Here is a 13,664-nt window from a genome sequence, read left to right as displayed (position 1 = left end):
AAAGCAATCTCCTAGGAATGACAGGGAAAGCTTTTCACCCATGGTACTGAAACATAACCAACAAGACCAATACACATGCCGAAGTGGAAGGCCACGGCGCTCTACCCTAGACATCAGCCAACTGCAGCTGAGGGAGAGCACTGCTGAGGGAGAAACAATTAGACTTTCCCAAGGATGAGACCCAGGAAATAATCAAACTCAGGGGCGAAATCAACCAAGTGGAAACAAGAAGAACTATTCAAAGAATCAACCAAAGGAGGAGCTGGTTCTCTGAGAAAATCAACAAGATAGATAAACCCTTAGCCAGACTCACTAGAGGGCACAGGGACAGCATCCTAATTAACAAAATCAGAAATGAAAAGGGAGACATAACAACAGATCCTGAAGAAATCCAAAACGCCATCAGATCTTTCTACAAAAGGCTATACTCAACAAAACTGGAAAACCTGGACGAAATGGACAAATTTCTAGACAGATACCAGGTACCAAAGTTAAATCAGGATCAAGTTAACGATCTAAACAGTCCCATTTCCCCTAAAGAAATAGAAGCAGTCATTAAAGTCTCCCAACCAATAAAACCCCAGGACCAGATGGGTTTAGTGCAGAGTTCTATCAGACCTTCAAAGAAGGTCTAATCCCAGTTCTTAACAAACTATTCCACAAAATAGAAACAGAAGCTACTCTACCCAACTCATTCTATGAAGCCACAATTACTCTGATACCTAAACCACAGAAAGATCCCACAAAGATAGAGAACTTCAGACCAATTTCCCTTTTGAATATCGATGCAAAAATACTCAATAAAATTATCGCTAACCGAATCCAAGAACACATTAAAACAATCATCCATCCTGACCAAGTAGGTTTTATTCCAGGGATGCTGGGATGGTTTAATATACGAAAATACATCAACGTAATCCATTATATACACAAACTCAAAGACAAAAACCACATGAACATTTCCTTAGATGCAGAGAAAGCATTTGCCAAAATCCAACACCCATTCATGATAAAAGTCTTGGAAAGATCAGGAATTCAAGGCCCATACCTAAACATGATAAAAGCAATCTACAGCAAACCAGTAGCCAACATCAAAGTAAATGGTGAGAAGCTGGAAGAAATCCCACTAAAATCAGGGACTAGAAAAGGCTACCCACTTTCTCCCTACCTATTCAACATTTTACTTGAAGTCCTAGCCAGAGCAATTAGACAACAAAAGGAGATCAAGGGGATACAAATCGGAAAAGAAGAAGTCAAAATATCACTTTTTGCAGATGATATGATAGTATATAATAAGTGACCCTAAAAATTCCACCAGAGAACTCCTAAACCTGATAAACAGCTTCAGTATAGTAGCTGGATATAAAATTAACTCAAATAAGTCAATGGCCTTTCTCTACACAAAGAATAAACAGGCTGAGAAAGAAATTAGGGAAACAACACCTTTCTCAATAGTCACAAATAATATAAAATACCTTGGTATGACTCTAACTAAGGAAGTGAAAGATCTGTATGATAAGAACTTCAAGTCTCTGAAGAAAGAAATTAAAGAAGATCTCAGAAGATGGAAAGATCTCCCATGCTCATGGATTGGCAGGATCAACATTGTAAAAATGGCTATCTTGCCAAAAGCAATCTACAGATTCAATGCAATCCCCATCAAAATTCCAACTCAATTCTTCAAGGAATTAGAAAGAGCAATCTACAAATTCATCTGGAAAAACAAAAAGCCTAGGATAGCAAAAACTCTTCTCAAGGATAAAAGAACCTCTGGAGGAATCACCATGCCTGACCTAAAGCTGTCCTACAGAGCAATTGTGATAAAAAAAAAACTGCATGGTACTGGTATAGCGATAGACAAGTAGACCAATGGAATAGAATTGAAGACCCAGAAATGAACCCACACACCTATGGTCACTTGATCTTTGACAAGGGAGCTAATACCAGCCAGTGGAAAAAAGACAGCATTTTCAACAAATGGTGCTGGCACAACTGGTGGTTATCATGTAGAAGAATGTGAATTGATCCATTCCTATCTCCTTGTACTAAGGTCAAATCTAAGTGGATCAAGGAACTCCACATAAAACCAGAGACACTGAAACTTATAGAGGAGGAAGTGGGGAAAAGCCTCGAAGATATGGGCACAGGGGAAAAATTCCTAAACAGAACAGCAATGGCTTGTGCTGTAAGATCGAGAATTGACAAATGGGACCTCATAAAACTGCAAAGCTTCTGTAAGGCAAAAGACACTGTGAGTAAGACAAAAAGGCCACCAACAGATTGGGAAAGGATCTTTACCCATCCTAAGTCAGATAAGGGACTAATATCCAATATATACAAAGAGCTCAAGAAGGTGGACTCCAGAAAAATCAAATAACCCCATTAAAAATGGGGCTCAGAGCTAAACAAAGAATTCTCACCTGAGGAATAACGAATGGCTGAGAAGCATCTGAAAAAATGTTCAGCATCCTTAATCATCAGGAAAATGCAAATAAAAACAACCCTGATATTCCATCTCACACAGTCAGAATGGCTAAGATCAAAAATTCAGGTGACAGCAGATGCTGGCGAGGATGTGGACAAAGAGGAACACTCCTTCATTGTTGATGGGATTGCAAGCTTGTACATCCATTCTGGAAAATCAGTCTGGTGGTCAGAAAATTGGACATAGTACTACCAGGGTATCCCGCAATACCTCTCCTCGGCATATATCCAGAAGATGTTCCAACTGGTAAGAAAGACACATGCTCCACTATGTTCATAACAGCCTTATTTATAATAGCCAGAAGCTGGAAAGAACCCAGATGCCCCTCAACAGAGGAATGAATACAGAAAATGTGGTACATTTACACAATGGAGTACTACTCAGCTATTAAAAAGAATGAATTTATGAAATTCCTAGGGAAATGGTTATACCTGGAGGGCATCATCCTGAGTGAGGTAACCCAATCAAAAAAAGAACTCAAATGATATGTACTCACTAATAAGTGGATATTAGCCCAGAAACTTAGAATACCCAAGATATAAGTTACAATTTGCAAAACACATGAAACTCAAGAAGAACGAAGACCAAAGTGTGGACACTTTGCCCCTTCTGAGAATTGGGAACAAAACACCCATGGAAGGAGTTACTGAGACAAAGTTTGGAGCTGTGACGAAAGGATGGACCATCTAGAGACTGCCATATCCAGGGATCCATCCCATAATCAGCCGCCAAACGCTGACACCATTGCATACACTAGCAAGATTTTGCTAAAAGGACCCTGATACAGCTGTCTCTTGTGAGACAATGCCGGGGCCTAGCAAACACAGAAGTGGATGCTCACAGTCAGATAGTGGATGGATCACAGGGCCCCCAATGGAGGAACTAGAGAAAGTACCCAAGGAGCTGAAGGGATCTGCAACCCTATAGGTGGAACAACATTATGAACTAACCAGTACCCCGGAGCTCGTGTCTCTAGCTGCATATGTATCAAAAGATGGCCTAGTAGGCATCAGTGGAAAGAGCGCAATTGGTCATGCAAACTTTATATGCCTCAGTACAGGGGAATGCCAGGGCCAAAAAGTGAGAGTGGGTGGATAGGGGAGTGGGGGGGTGGGTATGGGGGACTTTTGGGATAGCATTGGAAATATAAATGTGGAAAATACCTAATGAAAAATATTTAAAAAGGAAAAAAAAGCTATTTCTCTCTTGCCCTTTTGGGCTATTCCCTTCTCCCTCCCGTCCCTATTCCCTTCCCCCTCTCTCCACGTGTTCATGGCCCGCCTCTACTTCTCTACTCTCTACCTCTCTCTGCCTTTTTCTGCCACTGCTACCCTCTTGACTCCCCTCCCCTTGCCCTAAATAAACTCTATTCTATACTATAAAAAAAAAAGGAAAAAAAAAAGAAAATCAATCCATCCTTATATGACTTCATAAAAAAAGAGAACCTCTCTCTCTCTCTCTCTCTCTCTCTCTCTCTCTCTCTCTCTCTCTCTCTCTCTCTCTCTCTCTCTCTCTCTCTCTCTCTCTCTCTCTCTCTCTCTCTCTCTCTCTCTCTCTCCTCTCTCCTCTCTCCTCTCTCCTCTCTCTCTCTCTCTCTCTCTCTCTCTCTCTCTCTCTCTCTCTCTCTCTCTCTCTCACACACACACACACACACAGGGTGGATAACATCTGAAGCACAATGCCCAAGGCTGCAGGAGGGAGCACACAGAGTGGCTGCTTGTCATCTCCTACTCTCCCACACTCACTATCAACAGCCCCAGCACAGCACAGCACAGCACAGCACAGCACAGCACAGCACAGCACAGCACAGCACAGCACAGCACACAGCTCCACCTCCTGCCACCACAGAGTGGCCCCAGTCTCCCTTCTTCCCTTCCCATCTCATGCTGCACCCACCCCATCTCAATGCTTTACTTGGCTCCTTGACTTGTTCTTTCTTTTTGAGTTATATTCATAAAGTCTGAAAGATGTTTTCTAAAGTTACAACTTGATTTCCGCTCAATGCCACAGCGATCAGGCCAGTAGCACATGACTGTGATCTCAATTGTTCGGAAGGCTGAGGCAGGAGGATCACAATTTTGAGGCCTGATAAGGTTTCAGAAAAAGAGAGTTCATGCCCACACTCAGCAACTTTAGACCCTGCTTCAGAATGTGAAAAAAGCAGAGACACAGTAGGCACCAGGGGCACGGTAGGCAATAAGGAGAGACACAGTGGGCACCAGGAGCGTTGTGGGCACTACAGAGAGACACAGTAGGCACCAAGGGCACAGTGGGCACTAAGGAGAGACACGGTGGGCACCAGGGGCACGATGGGCACTAAGAAGAGACACAGTGGGCACCAGGAGTATGGTGGGCACTAAGGAGAGACACGGTGGGCACCAGGAGCGCGTTGGGCACTAAGGAGAGACACAGTGGGCACCAGGGGCAGGGTGGCCACTAAGGAGAGACACGGTGGGCACCAGGAGTATGGTGGGCACTAAGGAGAGACACAGTGAGCACCAGTGGTGCAGTGGGCACTAAGGAGAGACACGGTGGGCACCAGGGGCAGGATGGGCACTAAGGAGAGACACAGTGAGCATCAGGGTTGCGGTGGCACTAAGGAGAGACACGGTGGGCACCAGGAGTACGGTGGGCACTAAGGAGAGACACAGTGGGCACCAGGAGTATGGTGGGCACTAAGGAAAGACACAGTGAGCACCAGGGGCATGGTGGGCACTAAGGAGAGACACAGTGGGCACCAGGGGCACGGTGGGCACTAAGGAGAGACACAGTAGGCACCAGGGGCAGGGTGGCCACAAAGGAGAGACACAGTGGGCACCAGGGCGTGGTAGGCACTAAGAAGAGATACAGTGGGCACCAGGTGCGCGGTGGGCACTAAGGAGAGACACAGTGAGCACCAGGGATGTGGTGGGCACTAAGGAGAGACACAGTGAGCACCAGGGTTGCAGTGGCACTAAGGAGAGACACGGTGGGCACCAGGAGTATGGTGGGCACTAAGGAGAGACACAGTGGGCACCAGGAGTACGGTGGGCACTAAGGAGAGACACAGTGAGCACCAGGGGCATGGTGGGCACTAAGGAGAGACACAGTGGGCACCAGGGGCACGGTGGGCACTAAGGAGAGACACAGTAGGCACCAGGAGCACAGTGGGCACTAAGGAGAGACATGGTGGGCACCAGGAGTACGGTGGGCACTAAGGAAAGACACAGTGGGCACCAGGGGCATGGTGGGCACTAAGGAGAGACACAGTGGGTACCAGGAGTATGGTGGGCACTAAGTAGAGACACAGTGGGCACCAGGGGCAGGGGGGCACTAAGGAGAGACACAGTGGGCACCAGGAGTATGGTGGGCACTAAGTAGAGACAGAGTGGGCACCAGGGGCAGGGGGGCACTAAGGAGAGACACAGTGGGCACCAGGGGCATGGTGGGCACTAAGGAGAGACACAGTGGGCACCAGGGACGTGGTGGGCACTAAGGAGAGATACGGTGGGCACCATGGGCACGTTTGGCACTAAGGAGAGACACAGTGAGCACCAGGGGCAGGGTGGGCACTAAGGAGAGACAAAGTCAGCACCAGGAGCATGGTGGGCACTAAGGAGAGACACAGTGGGCACCAGGAGTATGGTGGGCACTAAGGAGAGACACAGTGGGCACCAGGAGTATGGTGGGCACTAAGGAGAGACACAGTAGGCACCAGGGGCACAGTGGGCACTAAGGAGAGACACAGTGGGCATCAGGGTCATGGTGGACACTAAGGAGAGACACAGTGGGCTCCAGGAGTATGGTGGGCACTAAGGAGAGACACAGTGGGCACCAGGAGCACGGTGGGCAATAAGGAGAGACACAGTGGGCACCAGGAGTATGGTGGGCACTAAGGAGAGACACAGTTGGCACCAGGGGCAGAGTGGGCATTAAGGAGATACACAGTGGGCACGAGGTGTGTGGTGGGCACTAAGGAGAGACACAGTGGGCTCCAGTAGTATGGTGGGCACTAAGGAGAGACACAGTGGGCACCAGGGGCACGGTGGGCACTAAGGAGAGACACAGTGGGCACCAGGAGCATGGTGGGCACTAAGGAGAGACACAGTGGGCACCAGGAGTATGGTGGGTACTAAGGAGAGACACAGTTGGCACCAGGGGCAGGGTGGCCACTAAGTAGAGACACAGTGAGCACCAGGGGTGCTGTGGGGACTAAGGAGAGACACAGTGGGCACCAGGAGCATGGTGGCCACTAAGGAGAGACACAGTGGGCACCAGGATTATGGTGGGCACTAAGGAGAGACACAGTGGGCACCAGGGGCAGGGTGGCCACTAAGGAGAGACACAGTGGGCACCAGGGAAGCGGTGGGCACTAAGGAGAGACACAGTGGGCACCAGGAGCATGGTGGCCACTAAGGAGAGACACAGTGGGCACCAGGATTATGGTGGGCACTAAGTAGAGACACAGTGAGCACCAGGGGTGTGGTGGGCACTAAGGAGAGACACGGTGGGCACCAGGGGCAGGGTGAGCACTAAAGAGAGACACAGTGAGCACCAAGGGTGCGGTGGGCACTAAGGAGAGACTCGGTGGGCACCAGGGGCACGGTGGGCACTAAGGAGAGACACAGTGGGCACCAGGAGTACGGTGGGCACTAAGGATAGACACAGTGGGCACCAGGGGTGTGGTGGGCACTAAGGAGAGACACGGTGGGCACCAGGGGCAGGGTGAGCACTAAGGAGAGACACAGTGAGCACCAGTGGTGCGGTGGGCACTAAGGAGAGACACAGTGGGCACCAGGGGCATCGTGGGCACTAAGGAGAGACACAGTGGGTACCAGGAGCACAGTGGGCACTAAGGAGAGACGCAGTGGGCACCAGGAGTATGGTGGGCACTAAGGAGAGACACAGTGGGCACCAGGGGCACAGTGGGCACTAAGGAGAGACACAGTGGGCACCAGGAGCATGGTGGGCACTGAGAGACACAGTGGGCACCAGGAGTATGGTGGGTACTAAGGAGAGACACAATAGGCACCAGGGGCAGGGTGGGCGTTAAGGAGAGACACAGTGGGCACCTGGGGCACGGTGGCCACTAAGTAGAGACACAGTGAGCACCAGGGGTGCTGTGGGCACTAAGGAGAGACACAGTGGGCACCAGGAGCATGGTGGCCACTAAGGAGAGACACAGTGGGCACCAGGATTATGGTGGGCACTAAGGAGAGACACAGTGGGCACCAGGGGCAGGGTGGCCACTAAGGAGAGACACAGTGGGCACCAGGGAAGCGGTGGGCACTAAGGAGAGACACAGTGGGCACCAGGGCATGTTGGGCACTAAGAAGAGATACAGTGGGCACCAGGTGCGTGGTGGGCACTAAGTAGAGACACAGTGAGCACCAGGGGTGTGGTGGGCACTAAGGAGAGACACGGTGGGCACCAGGGGCAGGGTGAGCACTAAAGAGAAACACAGTGAGCACCAGGGGTGCGGTGGGCACTAAGGAGAGACTCGGTGGGCACCAGGGGCACGGTGGGCACTAAGGAGAGACACAGTGGGCACCAGGAGTACGGTGGGCACTAAGGATAGACACAGTGGGCACCAGGGGTGTGGTGGGCACTAAGGAGAGACACGGTGGGCACCAGGGGCAGGGTGAGCACTAAGGAGAGACACAGTGAGCACCAGTGGTGCGGTGGGCACTAAGGAGAGACACAGTGGGCACCAGGGGCATCGTGGGCACTAAGGAGAGACACAGTGGGTACCAGGAGCACAGTGGGCACTAAGGAGAGACACAGTGGGCACCAGGAGTATGGTGGGCACTAAGGAGAGACACAGTGGGCACCAGGGGCACGGTGGGCACTACAGAGAGACACAGTGGGCACCAGTGGCATAGTGGGCACTAAGGAGAGACACAGTGGGAAGCGGTGGGCACTAAGGAGAGACACAGGGGCACCAGGTGCGCAGTGGGCACTAAGGAGATTCAGTGGGCACCAGGGGCACGGTGGGCACTAAGGAGAGACACAGTGGGCAGTAGGGGCGTGGTGGACACTAAGCGAGACACTAAGGAGAGACACAGGGGCACCACGTGCGCAGTGGGCACTAAGGAGAGTCAGTGGGCACCAGGGGCAGGGTGGGCACTAAGGAGAGACACAGTGGGCACCAGGGGCACAGTGGGCATTAAGGAGAGATACAGTGGGCACCAGGGGTGCAGTGGGTACAAAGGAGAGACACAGTGGGCACCAGGGGCAGGGTGGGCACTAAGGAGAGATACAGTGGGCACCAGGGGTGCGGTGGGCACTAAGGAGAGACACAGTGGGCACCAGGGGCAGGGTGGGCACTAAGGAAAGACACAGTGGGCAACAGGGAAGCGGTGGGCACTAAGGAGAGACACAGTGGGCACCACAGGCTGGGTGGGCACTAAGGAGAGACACAGTGGGCACCAGGTGCGCAGTGGGCACTAAGGAGAGTCAGTGGGCACCAGGGGCACGGTGGGCACTAAGGAGAGACACAGTGGGCAGTAGGGGCGTGGTGGACACTAAGGAGAGACACAGTGGGCACTAGGGGTATACCCAGGTGGTGGAGAGCTTGCCATGCAAACCTCAAAGCCTAAGGATTAATTCCTAGAACAAACAAAGAAAAGAAAAACCAGCAAACCTCTTTAAAGCAGGATTCTGGCAAATGTGGTGGCTAGTGGCTCACACTCCTAATCTCAACACCTGGAGACTGAGGCAGCAGGACTGCCATGAATTAAAGACAGCCTGTGCTACATAGTGAGTCCCGGGACAGTCTAGGCTACAGAATGCCTCAAAACACCCAGTTTTATGTTAAGGTCTGGTCAGTTCAGTGTTAGGGACAAGCACAGGACCCCTATCTGCCACCAGCTCAGTTCACAGGCCAGTGTGCGTCTAAATCATCAGAAAACATGCTGTCCCTGAAAAAATGTTCAACATCCTTAATCATCAGGGAAATGCAAATCAAAACAACCCTGAGATTCCACCTCACACCAGTCAGAATGGCTAAGATCAAAAATTCAGGTGACAGCAGATGCTGGCGAGGATGTGGAGAAAGAGGAACACTCTTCCATTGTTGGTGGGATTGCAAGCTTGCACAACCACTCTGGAAATCAGTCTGGTGGTTCCTTAGAAAATTGGACATAGTACTACCGGAGGATCCAGCAATACCTCTCCTGGGCATATATCCAGGAGATGTCCCAACCGGTAAGAAGGACACATGCTCCACTATGTTCATAGCAGCCTTATTTATAATAGCCAGAAGCTGGAAAGAACCCAGATGCCCCTCAACAGAGGAAAGGATACAGAAAATGTGGTACATTTACACAATGGAGTACTACTCAGCTATTAAAAAGAATGAATTAATGAAATTCCTAGCCAAATGGATGGACCTGGAGGGCATCATCCTGAGTGAGGTAACACAATCACAAAGGAACTCACACAATATGTACTCACTGATAAGTGGATATTAGCCCAAAAGTTAGGATACCCAAGATATAAGATACAGTTTGCTAAACACATGAAACTCAAGAAGAATGAAGACTGAAGTGTGGACACTATGCCCCTCCTTAGAATTGGGAACAGAACACCCATGGAAGGAGTTACAGAGACAAAGTTTGGAGCTGTGACGAAAGGACAGACCATCTAGAGACTGCCATATCCAGGGATCCACCCCATAATCAGCTCCCAAACGCTGACACCATTGCATACACTAGCAAGATTTTGCTGAAAGGACCCAGATATAGCTGTCTCTTGTGAGACTATGCCGGGGCCTGGCAAACACAGAAGTGGATGCTCACAGTCAGCTAGTGGATGGATCACAGGGCCCCCAATGGAGGAGCTGGAGAAAGTACCGAAGGAGCTGAAGGGATCCGCAACCCTATAGGTGGAACAACAATATGAACTAACCAGTACCCTGGAGCTCTTGACTCTAGCTGCATATGTATCAAAAGATGGCCTAGTCGGCCATCACTGGAAAGAGAGGCCCATTGGACATGCAAACTTTATATGCCCCAGTACAGGGGAACGCCAGGGCCAAAAAAATGGGAATGGGTGGGTAGTGAAGTGGGGGGGGGGTATGGGGGACTTTTGGGATAGCATTGGAAATGTAATTGAGGAAAAGATGTAATAAAAAAATATTAAAAAAAAAAAAAAAGAAAAAGAAAACATGCTATTACCAGCTCGTTCTTGCTCTGAACCCTCCAATGACTAGATACAACACAAAGGACAGTCCTGTGGGCTCCTAACAGGCTGGTGATATGAGTCACTTAGGGCTTATATACACTAAACCCCAAGTCCTCACCTAAAAAGCAGTTAGATGTCTCCCCTCCCTCCTGCAACCACTTCCCTCCTCCCAACCCCACCCACTGATGGGGAAGAACACAAGGCTGGGAGATAGCTCTGTTGGTGAAGTGCCTGCTACCTTTGTCCTGAGTTCACACCCCCTGCACTCACGTAAAAGGTCAGGAATATTAGCAAACACACCTGTGAGAGGCAAGGCAGAAGGACCCACGTGGCTTGCTGGACAGACAGTATAGCCAGAGAGGAAAGCTCTGCCTCAAAAAGTAAAGCAGAGTCAGCACAATGGCTCTGCACTCTCCTCAAAGACCAAACCCTGAGTTTTTAGAATCTACACAGTAAAAGAGAGACCCGACCCGGTAATCTGTGTTCTGTTGCACACCTGCATACCACAGCACACACATACCCTACCACCACCACACAAAATCTGTAAGTGTCATTTTTTTACTATAAAAATGAGGTGGAAGGGCTACAAAGTTATCTTAATGGTTAAGACCTTAGAGAGGACCTAAGTTTGATCCCAGCACACTTGTCTGACAGCTTACAATGTTTGTAACCCTAACTCCAGGGGACCCAAAGCCCCCTTCTGGGCTCTGTGGGCACCTGCACATATGTGGAAAACACGCATACACACACATATACCTGGAAGAAACAGGAAATTCCCAAAGTCACGTTCAACACTTGCAGATTCATAGTGCAGTGTGTGCAGTATGATCTACTTTGTATTTGTTGAAATGGATTTGAATATTTTTAAAATTCACCATGGGTACCTATTTTTGGCAAATGGACTTTTCTAGGTTCACATGAAACTCCACCTCCGTTTCTTCCTAGAAACTGATTGTTTTTCCCATTTATATATATGCTAAATCAGGGAAGGGTGTGCATGTGTGAGAGAGATGGGGGGAGGGGAGGAAGAGGACCAAGAGGAGGACCAGGAGGAAATTAGAGGCAGAGACAGGAGAGAACAAAATCTTTCTGTCTGTCTGTCTGTCTGTCTGTCTGTCTGTCTGTCTCTCTCTCTCTCTCTCTTTCTAGGAAAAGTGTCCTGTGACATGCACTGCACTCACTCCACAAGCCTTAGGTCAGATCCCCTTTAGGCAGAGGCAGAGAAGAGCCCTGGCACAGTAAGCTGAAGCAGGCAGAAGGCAGCAGTTGGAGTGGTACCAGGCCCTAAAATCCTGTCCAACAGGTAGTCAGTGATAAGCAGGAGCAGGGAAAGCACCAAGCCCAGCATGCAGAGTCTGAGACAAAGGAACTCATGCTGTCAGTCCCCTGGCCTCCTTTAGTCACTATAACCACTCCAGGGAGGAAATACAAAGGCCTGTAAGACACAGAAGCCATGCCTGACAATCCCACCTAAGGGGCAGCTCAGAGCACCCTCAAAGACTGCCTTGACAGACATTAACTCTGTAGACTCCTTAACTATTAACCTTGTAGTTACCACCTTCTAAGCCAGACAACTCTAAAGAGTGTGTATGGGAAAAAAATGAAAATCATTATAACTGAATTTGGAACCATTTAACAATATACTTGCACAGAAAAATTCAAAGCTAATTCATGTGAGTTTTAATATGCAGCTTATGTTGTACAGAGTTTCTGTTTACTAAGCAAGCATATTATACCTTAGGCTACCTTTAATGTAAAAGGACTGCTCCATGGAAGGAAACATTGTGTTAAATAGAACAATGAGATCTCAGAGATCCCAGGAGATATTTCTTCTCATTTCTCTATGCAGTTGTTGTTTGACAGGACACTTACATACCATCATCAGAGCCTGTAACTCAGATCAGTTCCCTCCTACAATAGAACCTAAACACTGGAAAGTGATCTCATGGCTGGGGTTCCTCTGCGATAACAGAATAATAGTCACAGCGTCCACTCCTGAGGACACTGCAGGACATAAGAGCTTTCCTCCCAAGCCTCCCTCTCTGGACCTTATGCTTGAGGTTACAGTATTCACCCCTCCTCCCAGTCTAAGAGACCCACAGACAGCTCAGGCACACAGGGCAAAACCACCGGAAAGGTTCCTAAGCTTAGGAAAGCTGCAGGGAAAGTTTCCCTTCTACTACTGAGCAGAAATAGGGAAAGACTCTGAAGTAGCAACACAGGAAGTTGGAAAGCTGTCCTGAGGCACCAGAGAGCCAACAGAAGAGGCCACACTAAAAGCTGGGTTCATCCTGAAGCTGATGGTCCGAGGAGCCCCAGGCAGCCGGACTTTGCCCTTCTTGGTCTGCAAGATGCTAAGCCTTGTAGGATCTTGATATTCTTCTTGCACTTTCTGGTATTTGCCCCTAAAAGCAGCCTGATTCATGCCAAAGTCTTTAGGAGGATTCTGCATTTAAAAAAGGAAATCTAAGTACTTTGGAACTCTCAGGAGTGTATTTCTCTTGGTTCCAACTACTCACCATTAAAAAGTAATGGTCCTCAGGCTCAGCACGAAGATACTTAAAGACCACTTGTTCCATGAACCTTTCCATAAGATCCCAGTCTTCAACAGGCCATGTCATATAGGCCACTGGAGCAAAAAGGGCAGAAGCAGCAGTGTCACCAAAGGAACATAGAGGAGGCTGTGTGCTCCCACAGAATGAAGGCCTTCTGGGGGGCAGCTCCCATTGACAAAAACATAAGCAACATACATGTATTTACAGCAGTGCCTCTCAGTACATGGAACTACCTGATGGCCGTGGCAGACCCATCTACCATGCAACTCCCTCTGGTCCTTCTGTGTTTACTGAAGACAAAGCGGCTTTGCTGGTGATGAGGTGGAGAAAAGGACACTTCGTGCACTGTTGGTGGACTGTAAAGTGGCAGAACTATTACAGAAGTCAGTGTGAAGGTTCCCAATAAGAACTAAACACAGAACTGCGGTATAGACCAGGGCTACAACTGAAGGACTCCAAGT

The 13,664-nt window shown here is 49.1% G+C and overlaps 1 protein-coding gene across 1 annotated transcript in view; it reads right to left on the bottom strand.

Annotated features, from left to right (window-relative positions):
- Positions 1-13,249, bottom strand: part of LOC146999627 (actin-related protein 3B-like) — a 49,977-nt gene extending 36,728 nt beyond the window's left edge. The window contains exon 1 of the mRNA XM_085834484.1: positions 13,168-13,249. Within this exon, the coding sequence (XP_085690610.1) occupies positions 13,168-13,239 (72 nt within the window). The 5' untranslated portion in view covers positions 13,240-13,249. The remainder of the gene's footprint in view (positions 1-13,167) is intronic.
- Between the last annotated feature and the right edge of the window lie 415 nt (positions 13,250-13,664).

This window comes from Mus caroli, unplaced genomic scaffold (assembly GCF_978045245.1).
Source record: "Mus caroli unplaced genomic scaffold, Mus_caroli_1 scaffold_274, whole genome shotgun sequence".
Lineage (NCBI taxonomy): Eukaryota > Metazoa > Chordata > Mammalia > Rodentia > Muridae > Mus > Mus caroli.
Note: the sequence above shows the minus strand (reverse complement) of the source record. Positions and strands in the feature narration are given on the sequence as shown.